The 14,519-nt window shown below is 37.3% G+C and overlaps 2 protein-coding genes across 8 annotated transcripts in view; one reads left to right on the forward strand and one right to left on the reverse strand.

Moving 5' to 3' along the window:
- The window catches only part of LOC128692151 (tigger transposable element-derived protein 1-like), a 43,888-nt gene extending 36,635 nt beyond the window's left edge, over nt 1–7,253 (forward strand). The window contains exon 3 of the transcript XR_011392034.1: nt 7,115–7,253. The gene's annotated coding sequence lies outside the window, so the exon portion shown is untranslated. The remainder of the gene's footprint in view (nt 1–7,114) is intronic.
- KrT95D (phosphofurin acidic cluster sorting protein KrT95D) overlaps nt 1–14,519 on the reverse strand; it is a 280,348-nt gene that overhangs the window by 10,986 nt on the left and 254,843 nt on the right. For all 7 annotated transcript variants that reach the window (XM_053781217.2, XM_053781218.2, XM_070085171.1 and 4 more), the window contains 4 exons: nt 11,758–11,912; nt 8,933–9,140; nt 7,030–7,269; nt 3,954–4,222 (listed from right to left, as the gene is read on the reverse strand). In XM_053781217.2, coding sequence (XP_053637192.1) covers nt 3,954–4,222; nt 7,030–7,269; nt 8,933–9,140; nt 11,758–11,912 — 872 coding nt within the window. The remainder of the gene's footprint in view (nt 1–3,953; nt 4,223–7,029; nt 7,270–8,932; nt 9,141–11,757; nt 11,913–14,519) is intronic.

The raw sequence follows: 14,519 nt of genomic DNA on the forward strand, positions 1-14,519 counted from the left end.
ATTTGACACCCTCATCACCTTACTCTTTTCTATGTTCACTTTCAACTTTCTACCTTTACACACATTCCCAAACTCATCCACTAACCTTTGCAATTTTTCTTTAGAATCTCCCATAAACACAGTATCATCAGCAAAAAGTAACTGTGTCAATTCCCATTTTGAATTTGATTCCCCATAATTTAATCCCACCCCTCTCCCAAACACCCTAGCATTTACTTCCTTTACAACCCCATCTATAAATATATTAAACAACCATGGTGACATTACACATCCCTGTCTAAGACCTACTTTTACCGGGAAGTAGTCTCCCTCTCTTCTACACACCCTAACCTGAGCCTCACTATCCTCATAAAAACTCTTTACAGCATTTAATAACTTACCACCTATTCCATATACTTGCAACATCTGCCACATTGCTCCTCTATCCACTCTATCATATGCCTTTTCTAAATCCATAAATGCAATAAAAACTTCCCTATCTTTATCTAAATACTGTTCACATATATGCTTCAATGTAAACACCTGATCTACACATCCCCTACCCACTCTAAAACCTCCTTGCTCATCCGCAATCCTACATTCTGTCTTACCTCTAATTCTTTCAATTATAACCCTACCGTACACTTTTCCTGGTATACTCAGTAAGCTTATTCCTCTATAATTTTTACAGTCTCTTTTGTCCCCTTTCCCTTTATATAAAGGGACTATACATGCTCTCTGCCAATCCCTAGGTACCTTCCCCTCTTTCATACATTTATTAAACAAAAGTACCAACCACTCCAACACTATATCCCCCCCTGCTTTTAACATTTCTGTCATGATCCCATCAGTTCCAGCTGCTTTACCCCCTTTCATTTTACGTAATGCCTCACGTACCTCCCCCACACTTACATTCTGCTCTTCTTCACTCCTAAAAGATGGTATACCTCCCTGACCAGTGCATGAAATTACTGCCTCTGTTTCTTCCTTAACATTTAAAAGTTCCTCAAAATATTCTCGCCATCTACCCAATACCTCCATCTCCCCATCTACTAACTCCCCTACTCTGTTTTTAACTGACAAATCCATATTTTCCCTAGGCTTTCTTAACTTGTTTAACTCACTCCAAAATTTTTTCTTATTTTCATTAAAATTTCTTGACAGTGCCTCTCCCACTCTATCATCTGCTCTCCTTTTGCACTCTCTCACCACTCTCTTTACCTTTCTTTACTCTCCATATACTCTGCTCTTCTTATAACACTTCTGCTTTGTAAAAACCTCTCATAAGCTACCTTTTTCTCTTTTATCACACCCTTTACTTCATCATTCCACCAATCACTCCTCTTTCCTCCTGCCCCCACCCTCCTATAACCACAAACTTCTGCCCCACATTCTAATACTGCATTTTTAAAACTATTCCAACCCTCTTCAACCCCCCCCCCACCCCACTACTCATCTTTGCACTAGCCCACCTTTCTGCCAATAGTCGCTTATATCTCACCCAAACTTCCTCCTCCCTTAGTTTATACACTTTCACCTCCCTCTTACTTGTTGTTGCCACCTTCCTCTTTTCCCATCTACCTCTTACTCTAACTGTAGCTACAACTAAATAATGATCCGATATATCATTTGCCCCTCTATAAACATGTACATCCTGGAGCCTACCCATCAACCTTTTATCCACCAATACATAATCTAATAAACTACTTTCATTACGTGCTACATCATACCTTGTATATTTATTTATCCTCTTTTTCATAAAATATGTATTACTTATTACCAAATTTCTTTCTACACATAGCTCAATTAAAGGCTCCCCATTTACATTTACCCCTGGCACCCCAAATTTACCTACTACTCCTTCCATAACATTTTTACCCACTTTAGCATTGAAATCCCCAACCACCATTACTCTCACACTTGATTCAAAACTCCCCACGCATTCACTCAACATTTCCCAAAATCTCTCTCTCTCCTCTACACTTCTCTCTTCTCCAGGTGCATACACGCTTATTATAACCCACTTTTCACATCCAATCTTTATTTTACTCCACATAATCCTTGAATTAATACATTTATAGTCCCTCTTTTCCTGCCATAGCTTATCCTTCAACATTATTGCTACTCCTTCTTTAGCTCTAACTCTATATATATATCTATATATATATATATATATATATATATATATATATATATATATATATATATATATACACACCTCTCTGGGTTTTCTTCTATTTTCTTACTAGTTCTTGTTCTTGTTTACTTATCTCCATGGGGAAGTGGAACAGAATTCTTCCTCTGTAACCCATGCGTGTTGTAAGAGGCGACTAAAATGCTGGGGGCAAGGGGCTAATAACCCCTTCTCTTGTATAAATTACTAAATTTAAAAAGAGAAACTTTCATTTTTCTTTCTGGCCCACCCTGCCTTAGTGGGATACGACCGGTTTGTTGAGGAAAAAAAAAAAAAGTATAATTCTTTCCAGATGTCTCAATGCTTCACCTACTTTTTCTTGTTTATTCTGTCTTTCACAGATCCATTTGTCAAGATTTCACTTTTTATTTTTAACTCAACAGCCATCTACCAGAGCAGGATGATCCAAAGAAGAAAAAACAATCACCATCTAAGCCAATAGCGTGCTGACTTCACAAACAGATTGCTCTCTAACTGCAAAAGCTCCCCCCCCCCTTCCTTCAGAGTACAGGCACTGCCTTTCCACACCACCAGGACTAAATCCAGCTATCTAGTTTCCCTCCCCTCAAGAAAAGTTCCTTCATGCTGGTGAAGGGCTCTAGATCTAGGGAACTGGATCTGTGCTCCAGTTCCCTGATTTAAGCCTGAATACCTTCCACAACCCCCCACAGGCACTGTATAATCCTACGGGTTAGAGCGCTTCCCCCTTGATTATATAATACGTAATAATAAGATCTAGTTTCCCTGAATCTCTTCAGAAAAGTTATCTTGCTTTCACTCCAACAGTACATTCATTAAAAACCACTTGTCTCCATGCACTCCTACATCTGACATACTCACATAGTCCTGCTGGATGCTTCAGCCCCTAAAATTCAAACTGTCTTACACCCCTTCCTTCTAATTGTTCCTGGAATGACCCCTTCCCCTCTTACTTTCCAACCCAAATTTACCCATCCTCTTTATCAGCCTATCCCTCCCCCATCCATTCTACATGCCCCAAAAAACTCAACTCCTCATCAGCCCTCTGAATTATGCCCTTGGTCACCCAGAATTCTATGCATGACATTCACATACTACTCTCATACATGACATCTCGGCTGCCTCTGACCTCTTTTTTGCTGCAGCATTCAAAACCCATATCTTGCACTCATGTACAAGTATTGGTACCAATATTTTCTGGTACATTCTCATTTTTGCCTCCACACATGAACTTTATTCATTACATCACACAATTTGCTCATTATATCTAAGTCACTTTATAGGAATTTACAGTCATTTTTTGCATATATCTTTGTAAAAATTCTTAATTAATTTTCTGTTATAGGCTCCTTAGTAATGCAGATATTAGTTGTATAAGTAAAAACATTTTTGAAGGAAGCGAACAGCTATAAACTTTTTGAATTACATAAAAGAAAAAACTATCCCATTATAGACAGTTAAGCAGGAGACTTATTTTTTCATAATCTTCATACAATAAACCACTAACTGCTTATATCAGTTAATACAAATACACTCAGAAATAAAAAAGGATAACCTTATAAAAAATAAATAAAACATCTTTAACTAGAATACATATAAAAGATTAATTTTTTCATGTACTGTATAATATTAGTTAAAGATTAATTATATTTAATATATTCTTCCTTCTTGGGGAGGAGGGGGGGTACACTGATACTAGTAAAAGACTTTTGATCTAAAGAATAGGAGTTACCCTTTTTCTTCCTCAGATCAAATCTGATTGCCTCCCAATGAATATTATAAGATTAATAATCTAGCTTACTTCTTTGTTTCTTTTCCTTTGTGGCAAATGACAGTGTTAGGTGATGGCACGTGCTAGGATCAAATGGATGTGTCACACCAAGAGGTGCCAACCGAGCCACTTGCAGGGTACGGAAGCTCGTCTTGAGGGTATATTTTCCACCTTCAACTCTTGCCTTATCCTTCTCTTTGTCCTTTTCTTTTTCTTCCCGACCTGATCCCCGCACCAGCCAGTAATCAACCTGAAGATCAAGGGGCTCCTGGCCTATACCTTCAGATATCAGTTTGTAGCTGAAAGAAGTATTAAATGTTAAAGACTAATTGGGAGAATACAAAAATATTTAAATAACACAAACCCCTGAGAAAATATAACTTCTGTATTTTGAAAAAAAAAAAAAAAATACAATCCCCCAATGGCATTCAACTGTTAAACACAGAACCCCATTAATAAGATCAGTTAACCATGTGGTCACATGATATACTGTATACCCCTTAACCCTTTCAGGGTCCACAGGCCCTCTCAGAGACTTGTTCTCAGGGTCCCCCCAATTTCAAATAAAAAAAAAAAATTTTTTTTCTTATGAATAGATAGAGAATATTTTCCCGATCATAATGACACCAAAAGTATGAAATTTGATGGAAAGCTTACAGAATTATGCTCTCGCGAAGTTAGCGGTCTCGACGATGTTTATGCATCAGCGATTTTGCCCACTTTGAGCCCTATTTTTGGCCAATTCCAATGTACTAGTCTACAAAAATCATAACTATTTTGCTAGAACTTCATTTTTTCTATTGAATGAGTACAAAAAAACCACCAATTTACTGATTTCAACTATCCAATACAGTGGTCAGAATTTAGCAATTTTGCCAATTTCACACAAATTTCAAAAGATGCCAATTTCCAAATAGGGTCCAGAATAAACAAGAAAGACATTCCTGGCACTAAAATAACATTTCCTCTGTTCATTAGTGATGTCCCCAGGCCCCTTTTACATTTCTTTTGCTTTCCACTTTGAATTTTTATTCTCACAAAAAAAATTAGATTTACTGTTATGCAGACTACTGCATTAGTGTAGAAATGGTATAAATAATATCGGCGCACTTGTGAAAGAATATTAGACTCACCAGTTGACGTGTATTGGACACTTAGCATGATTTGTTAACTTTTGAACTTTGGTAAAAATCGAACATTTCTGCTTTGAGCTCAATTTCAAGGTACTTTTCGTTGTAAAACCAGTCAAAATCATCTCAATTTCTGTAATATGTCTTCCATTCTATACAATGAGACCAGGAAAACTAGAATACAACAATAAATACCATACGAAAGTATAGTGCAAAGTCGCTGTTTTAATCCAAAAACACAAAGTTTTTTTTCTCATTACGCACTGTGTGCTGCAGGATTTTTTTATACTATGCACACTGACCACATAGACCCATTCTTTCATATGTAGGCCTACCAGCTTTCTCTCACTAGATTTGAAGGCGCTAGAATTTATGCGTACTAGTACGTCCTGGACACTGGCGCGTAAGCCATACTAGTACGGCTGAAACCATGAAAGGGTTAATGCTAACCCATCTTGTTATTGTTTACTTTTTGCAGTAGAACTTTGAACCAACATTTGAATTAAGATTTAAATACATTTTCAACTTATTACCATGGTATGGCTTCTGGAGACTGTATCTGTTGAAACTGCTTGCAATAATGATAAGCAAGATACCCATATAGTGATATAAGATGAGCAACATTTAGTCTGCCCCTTATCAGCAGTCTTACTGAAGGCTGCCTGTTGGGTCACGGAAACAGCACACACCTCCTTTCCCTTTATCCCTGCCCTTCTCATTGCAATAAAGTTTCTTCCTTAGGGAAAAGCAATCTTTGTAGAATCTTGTGTAGTGCACCTAAGATTAATAAATAAATTTTTCTCAAAACAACTATTCCCAGAAGTAGCAGCAGACATTCCCTAATTCTATGTCTGCTCCCAAAGACAATTACTACCAGCTTTCAACTACTTCTTTAATATTAACCCTTTCAAGGTCCATGCCAAAGTTCTACGGCTTTGAGTTGTGGGTTCAAACCGTAGAACTACGCCAAAATTCTAGTGGCCTCAAATTTAGCTCGAGAAGGCTGGTAGGCCTACATCTAAGAGAATGGGTCTGTGTGCACACTATACAAAAAATCTGGATGCCCGCATGGCATTGTGGGAACCCCACCAAAATAGCTTTGTTCACTATGCCTGGTGGCAAGGAAGCTCTCACTCCCCGGGCAAATTCTGACTCCTCCTCCCAACCTATGGTTCTAAGACTGATGGAAGTGGATCTGAAGAGGAAGTCTATGGTTTTGAACCATATGGTACAATGGTACCATATGGTACAATGGTGGCATATCATACAATGATACCATATGGTACAATGTGCCATATGGTACAGGGACCCTAATGGAACTAAGTCTGTCTGACTTTTTGAGGTTATCCTAGGTTCTCCAAACATATGCTGCTATGTATGATAATCTATGTAACTTTATTTGTGTATACCTAAATAAACTTACTTACGATGCTTGAATAAGTTTATTCAGGTGCACACAAATACAGTTACATCGATTATCATACATAGCAGCATGTGTATAAAATCCTAGGATAACCCAAAAAAATCAGTGACATATTTCCATAGGGATCCCTGTTTCTGTACCATATAATAAACTTGTAAAATAGTTTTGTAACCAGTAAAATGATAAGCAAATTAGTGCAGTTATTGTGTTGAATACAATGAGTGTACAATTATACATTATATTGGTCTCACAGGCCACAAAAGTTACTGGAAAAAAAAATTAGAAAAGAAAAGAAAAAAGTAACAAAAACCTAAAATAAAATAATGCAATTTTAGGGAAATTTTATTCTGTTTTATTACCTACAGAAAATTATTATCTTTAAATCAGTAAGAAAATAATTTTTTTTTTTTTTTTTCAAAATTCTTGGACCCTGGTGCACCCTTTGAGATTTGGCCTATGGACCCTGAAAGGGTTATTGTAGAAAACTGAAAGATTAAGTAATATACTGTAATATGTACTGTATCTAAATTCTGAACTAGTTTAAACTGCTTACTTGGCTAAATGTGAACTATTAATATTTGGTGATGATGGAGGAGTAGTGTTGTCCCGAGTTTTATCAATATTCAGTCCCGTTGTAGGTGTTGATGCTGCTGGAGGAGAGCCAGGAAGTATTACAGCTGCTGGAGCGGTTATAGGGTCATCAAGGTCAACTGAAGATGATGTCACATCACCACTACCCAACCGGACATCCATTATGAATGGCACAAATGCTTGAGATGATTCATCATCTCCACTGCAGGTGAAAGCAGTTTTTGCCAGACATTAGTAACCTACTGCTTAACATATATATTCTCAACTATAATTTTATAACTTACAATCATCATGTTATACTGGACATTCAATATAATGTAATCTCAAAATGTGTTAGTTACCCAAGTAGTATTAGGCAAAAAAATTTTTTTTCACGATATTCACCTATGTCACAATATTGTAAAGCAACCTTAAATACACTATATTCTAGTCTGAGCAGTACTTCAATTCTGGACCCTTCAAATGGGCACCTTAATGCTGGTGAAGAGCTCTTGATCTCAGGAATTAGTGCTACCCTCCCCACCCCCTTTTTTTTATCAAACCACATAACTTCCCATTATGGGTTTAGCACTTCACCATGAATATAAAAATATAGTTTTGGAGATTTTTTTTTTTTTCAAAATTGTTATATTTATAACCCATATACATAATGACATGAAACAAACATATTAATACAAAAATATAAATTTATGTGTGGAGAGATTTCACTATAAGTTTAACAGTATCCAGAAAAAATATGTATCCATACCCTTGCTCACATAAACAGGATGAATTTTGTTATCTATTTTTCACATTTATCAGATTGGAGGGAGAGAGTATGGAGGAGGTGAATGTATTCAGATATTTGGGAGTGGACGTGTCAGCGGATGGGTCTATGAAAGATGAGGTGAATCATAAAATTGATGAGGGGAAAAGGGTGAGCGGTGCACTTAGGAGTCTGTGGAGACAAAGAACTTTGTCCTTGGAGGCAAAGAGAGGAATGTATGAGAGTATAGTTTTACCAACGCTCTTATATGGGTGTGAAGCATGGGTGATGAATGTTGCAGCGAGGAGAAGGCTGGAGGCAGTGGAGATGTCATGTCTGAGGGCAATGTGTGGTGTGAATATAATGCAGAGAATTCGTAGTTTGGAAGTTAGGAGGAGGTGCGGGATTACCAAAACTGTTGTCCAGAGGGCTGAAGAAGGGTTGTTGAGGTGGTTCGGACATGTAGAGAGAATGGAGCAAAACAGTGTGACTTCAAGAGTGTATCAGTCTGTAGTGGAAGGAAGGCGGGGTAGGGGTCGGCCTAGGAAAGGTTGGAGGGAGGGGGTAAAGGAGGTTTTGTGTGCAAGGGGCTTGGACTTCCAGTAGGCATGCGTGAGCGTGTTTGATAGGAGTGAATGGAGATGAATGGCTTTTAATACTTGACGTGCTGTTGGAGTGTGAGCAAAGTAACATTTATGAAGGGGTTCAGGGAAACCGGCAGGCCGGACTTGAGTCCTGGAGATGGGAAGTACAGTGCCTGCACTCTGAAGGAGGGGTGTTAATGTTGCAGTTTAAAAACTGTAGTGTAAAGCACCCTTCTGGCAAGACAGTGATGGAGTGAATGATGGTGAAAGTTTTTCTTTTTCGGGCCACCCTGCCTTGGTGGGAATCGGCCAGTGTGATAAAAAAAAAAAAAATATATATATATATATTTTGGTAATGTAAGCAGAAATATTTCCCAAATAAAATGACACCATCTCTCAATCACAATTTCAAGAAATTAGGATTGAACAACCGTCATAATTGGACAGGAGTGTTTTTAAAAAATCTACTTTCTCCGTTTCTAACTTAATAACTAGTCTGTTAATATTTGTAAGTGGGTAACAATATTATGTCTTACCTCTTTTCCTTGTAAGTTAACATGGCCTCAGCAATAGGCAGATGTAATGTTTGCTGTGCTTGTGTGAGGTAGTGATGGACGCGGTTAACAACTTCTTGAACATCAGGCTTTTCCCAGCGTTCTACAACCTCTCGCCATGATTCACTGACAAAAGCTTCACCATATACAGAGTCTATGGATCCTAAGTACTTTGCTAAACTATTTACACCTGCAGAAAAGTATTAAGATTAATTATTTTTCATGAAAGTCATGTACTCAAAGATATGCATACATGAAACACAGCTAGTATTATGTCTGCTAGACATACGAGTAGGTGGAGGGACCAAAAAAAAAAAAAAAAATGGCAATGGTGCTTGGAGAAAGAGAACTGGTGGTGAGTCTTCAACCGAAGAAACTTTTAAATACAGTGGAACCCCGAATATTGGCCGCTGCATTTATCAGCCGATTCGTATTTAGGCCAGTTTTGGGGCCGAAATTTTGCTCATTTCGGCCAGTGCCTCGCTAAACGGCCGTATTATATGCATCAGCCCGCCTCCCACCGGGACACCGCTGCGTAGGTGAGTCAGTCTCTTGGTGAATGAGCATATACTCCGCGCATTCATCCAAACATTTCCTTAAAATCCATTGGTTTTTGTGCTTGTTTATTAAGTGTGACTGTGAAATAAGCCACCATGGGCCCAAGGAAAGTTCAGAGTGCCAGCCCTTTGGTAAAGAGTGAGAAACACGATAGAATTTAAGAAAGAAGTTATTGAAAAATATGAGAGTGGTGTTTGAGTTCTAGAACTTGCCAGGGTGTGTGGGAAATCCAAATCAACAATCACTTCTATCCTGGCAAAGAAAGAACAAATCAAGGAAGCTAATGTGGTGAAAGGGGTAAACATGTTAATGAAAGAGAAATCACAAACAATGGAAGATGTGGAGAGAAGCAAGGAATGTGGCAGGCAGGCAGGGAGTGTAACAGGCTTGCAGGGAGTATGGCAGGGAGTGTAGCAGGGAAACGGGGAGTGTGGAAGGGAGGCAGGGAGTATAGCAGACAGGCAGAGAGTGTAGCAGAGAAACAGGGAGTGTGGAAGGGAGGCAGGGAGTGTAGCAGGCAGGCAGGGAGTAACTCCAGAGAGGGCTTTGATACCTGAAGTCCTTATGGAGGGGGATATCCCTTCCAAACAATAATTAGTCCTCCCTCTCTCCTCCTCCCTGTCTTCAATAAAGGTATGTAATAGTGATTTAAATGTTCATTTATTTATTTAGTTCTCATTGTTTTGTGTATGTAAAATTATAATTAATCTTTAAAAGATATATTTTTTGTTAATATTCTTGGGTATCTGGAATGGATTAATTGTATATACATTAATTCTTATGGGGAATACTGCTTCAAATTTAGACCTCTTCGAATTTAGGCTGACCTTCCGGATTACGGATTACGGATTACGGCCGATGTTCGGGGATACATTGTACTACAGCAGATGCTTGGAGAATGAATTTAACCCTTTCAGGGTCCAAGGCCAAAATCTGAAGTGGTGCCCCAGTGTCCAAGAATTTAAAAAAAAAAAATTTATTTTTTCTTATGAAATGGTAGAGAATCTTTTGGTGAATGTAATAAAACAAAAAGTACGAAATTTGATGGAAAATTTACAAAGTTGTGCTCTCGTGAATTTTGATGTGTCAGCGATATTTACGAATCGGCGATTTTGCCGACTTTGACTCCCATTTTAGGCCAATTACATTATTCCAGTCGACCAAATTCTTAGCTATTTCACTAGTATTACTTCTATTCCATCGATTGAGCACAAGAAATCGCCAAGTCAACTGTTTCAACTACAAAATAAAGTGACCGGAAATTGGTAACTTGGCCAATTTAACACAAAGTTCAAAATATTCCAATTTCAAAATAGGGTCCAGAATAAACAATGTAGGTATTCCTGGCACTAAACTAACATTTCCTCTGTTCATTAGTTATGTTTTGAGGCTTTACAGATAAATTCCATTTTGATTTTTTATTCACATAATGAATTTTTATTCACACCAAAAAATAGAAGATTTACTGTTATGCAATATTGTAATAATTGTATAAATATCTTCACCACATTTGTGAATGTATATTAGACTCACCACCTGGCATGTATTAGACGTGTGAGGTCGTTTGTTTACTCTTGAACATCGGCAAAAATTTAACATTTCCGCCACTTTGAGCTCAGTTTCAAGCCATTTCCAGTGCTAAAACCAATCAAAATTATCTCTATTTCTGTAATATGTCTTCCATTCTATCAAATGAGACCAAGAAATCACAAATACAACTATAAAAAACATACGAAAAAACACTGCAAAGTCGCTGTTTTAATCGAAAATCACGGTCTCAGTTTTTTTTCTCTCATTATACAGTGTGCTGCAGGATTTGTTTTATGTGGTGCACACATACCACATAGATGTATTCTCTCATTTCTAAGCCCAAATTTACCACTCACAGTTTATCAGAGTGAGCTGAGCTCATGACGTAGATCTACGGTTTGGGCCCTGAACGTAAAGCCGTAGATCTACGGGACGGACCCTGAAAGGGTTAATAAATTTTCAATAATGAATTATTCTAAAAATAGGATTTCTGGCAAGAAACAAAAAAATATCACATTTTAAGCCTGTGACAAATGATATAAATTAGTCTACAATAGACTAATGATATAAATCATTAGTCTACTGTACATTAATTTCTTATTGTTGAACAACAATTTGAAGCAAATTATTGATAGCTGGTAATGGATTTACTTAAATACATCTCACCCTTAGCTCATATAATATTTAACAAAAGCTATGTTAATTTATCTCATACTTACCAAGAGGAATGATGAGAAATCTAACATGATTTTGGAAATCTGGTGGCTTGGAAGAGAACTGGTCTACATAAGGACGTAACACACAGCTGATATATAGATCAGACCCAACTACTACCACCTTCATGGGGCCTGGTGCTTTTAAATTGCTGTTGCAGCTGTGGAGGCAAATTACAATAAATATTAGATTAGAAAACTATGAAAAGTAATACACACTAATTTGGTTCTCACTGTTCACTGAAGACGAGTACATTAAATTCACAGGTAATAAGCTACCAATCTTTTCACATCTGCTGCTGTAAAGGGTAATATTCTTTTCATGTAATTTGATAAAGTTCACACTGGGTAAAATGTCATTTTAATAAAGGTGTGTCTTTGAATTATTTCATGTCAGTTTACTCCCTTTCATATTTTACAAGGAGTTGAATTCCAACCAAGAAGAGGTTAAAGCCATAGACTTGTCAGTCATAGAAAGCTACCACTTGATGCTGTACTGTTTATTTCATCTCCACATTGCCTTATACACAGCTTTTTATTTTCTTGCACATTTATATGCATATTTATGATTTTATTATTTCTTCCCTTCCATTTTCTCACTTTTATATTCTGATTGAGAGCATCTTGTCTTCAATGTTTCTACATACAGTAGGGCCCCACTTATACGGCAGGTTGGGTTTCAGGCTACTGCTGGAAAGCAGAATGCCATTTTTTCCACTTGTAAATGCATATAAATGCCAGATAACAAGTTTACACTAACATATATTAAGTTAGCAATACAACTAAGCATTAAACAACAATAAAAAGTAAAATATACACACAGTACACTCATTATTTACCTCAAAACATTCGTAGTCTTAACGTAGGGCAAAAGATGAGCAGTATTTACTTTAAGAAGTTAGATATGGTAGCCCTCCTGGCCACCCCACTCACACATAATATACTACAACGATGCTTAAGCTCCATAGAGTGATAAAATGTATATACAGTACACTCATTACTTACCTTAAAATATTTGTGGTCTTAATGTAGGGTGAAAGGTGAAAAGTATTTATTTGTAGAAAGTGGTGTGGTAGGTAGGGTAGTGTAGGGAAGCCTTCCTGGCCACCCCACCCACTAGGTAAACAAACAGATGATGCATCTGGTTATGGTTCATAAACATTTATACAAACACCTTACATTGTGTACAAGTTGTCTCCACAGTTTCTCTTTTTAAATTTAGTAATTTATACAGGAGAAGGGGTTAGTAACCCCTTGCTCCCGGCATTTTAGTCGCCTCTTACAACATGCACAGCTTACGGAGGAAGAATTCTGTTCCGCTTCTCCATGGAGATAAGAGGAAATAAACAAGAACAAGAACTAAAAAGAAAATAGAAGAAAACCCAGAGGGGTGTGTATTTATATGCTTGTACATGTATGTGTAGTGTGACCTAAGTGTAAGTAGAAGTAGCAAGACGTACCTGAAATCTTGCATGTTTATGAGACAGAAAAAAGGACACCAGCAATCCTACCATCATGTAAATTAATTACAGGTTTCCATTTTACACTCACTTGGCAGGACGGTAGTACCCCCTGTCTACCAACCTACTACCTACATTATTATTATTGCAAGTTATTATAATCATAATAAAAAAGAATCACTAAACCCACAAGGGGCACGAATTGCTGTATATGGAGTGAAGGCATAGGAAAGGAATATTTATCTACAGTTATCCCCCAGTGTTTGACTAGAGAAAACGTAATTCTTCTGACACTCCTACAAAGCCGCTTTGTAAAAAAATCTCATATGTCAATTTTTATTCTGTGGGTGTATGTATAATGTTTATATGCTATGTAACCTGTTTCTTATATAATTTTGAAGAAAATATCATAGATGGATTAATGAAAATATCTATATTAACATAAAATAAGACATTTAATGTGCCCAAGGGAGATTATTACTACGTAGTATTACTATGGTGTCACGAGTAGAGAGACTCTTAGTGATTTTAATGTGTTCCTGCACGCCAGCAAAGTGTGTAAGTATATTTAGATACAGGTACAAATAAACATAATTATCAGAGTACATATAAAATATTTTAGGTAGTAGGTTGGTAAACAGCAACCGCCCAGGGAGGTACTACCATCCTGCCAAGTGAGTGTAAAACGAAAGCCTGTAATTGTTTTACATGATGGTAGGACTGTTGGTGTCTTTTGTCTGTCTCATAAAAATGCAAGATTTCAGGTACGTCTTGCTACTTCTACTTACACTTAGGTCACACTACACATACATCTACAAGCATATATGTACACACCCCTCTGGGTTTTCTTCTATTTTCTTTCTAGTTCTTGTTCTTGTTTATTTCCTCTTATCTGCATGGGGAAGTGGAAAAGAATTCTTCCTCCATAAGCCATGTGTGTTGTAAGAGGCGACTAAAATGCCAGGAGCAAGGGGTTACTAACCCCTTCTCCTGTATAAATTACTAAATTTAAAAAGAGAAACTTTCGTTTTTCTTTTTGGCCACCCTGCCTTGGTGGGATATGGCCGGTTTGTTGAAGAAGAAAAAAAAAACATATAAAATATGCAATAACTTTAAAACACTTGAAATTTTGGAAAGTCTCCAGACATAATAGATGTGCTCACGGAGAATGTAAACAAACCGGGTGGGGCGCACTGTATTTGAGACCGCTGGCCGTATAGCAAATTTTGGTCATATTTTGAAATCACCTTATTAGCGGAATGCCGTAAGGTGAAATGCCATAAAGCGGAGCCCTACTGTACATTTACT

The sequence above is a fragment of the Cherax quadricarinatus genome, chromosome 15, assembly GCF_038502225.1.
Source record: "Cherax quadricarinatus isolate ZL_2023a chromosome 15, ASM3850222v1, whole genome shotgun sequence".
Lineage (NCBI taxonomy): Eukaryota > Metazoa > Arthropoda > Malacostraca > Decapoda > Parastacidae > Cherax > Cherax quadricarinatus.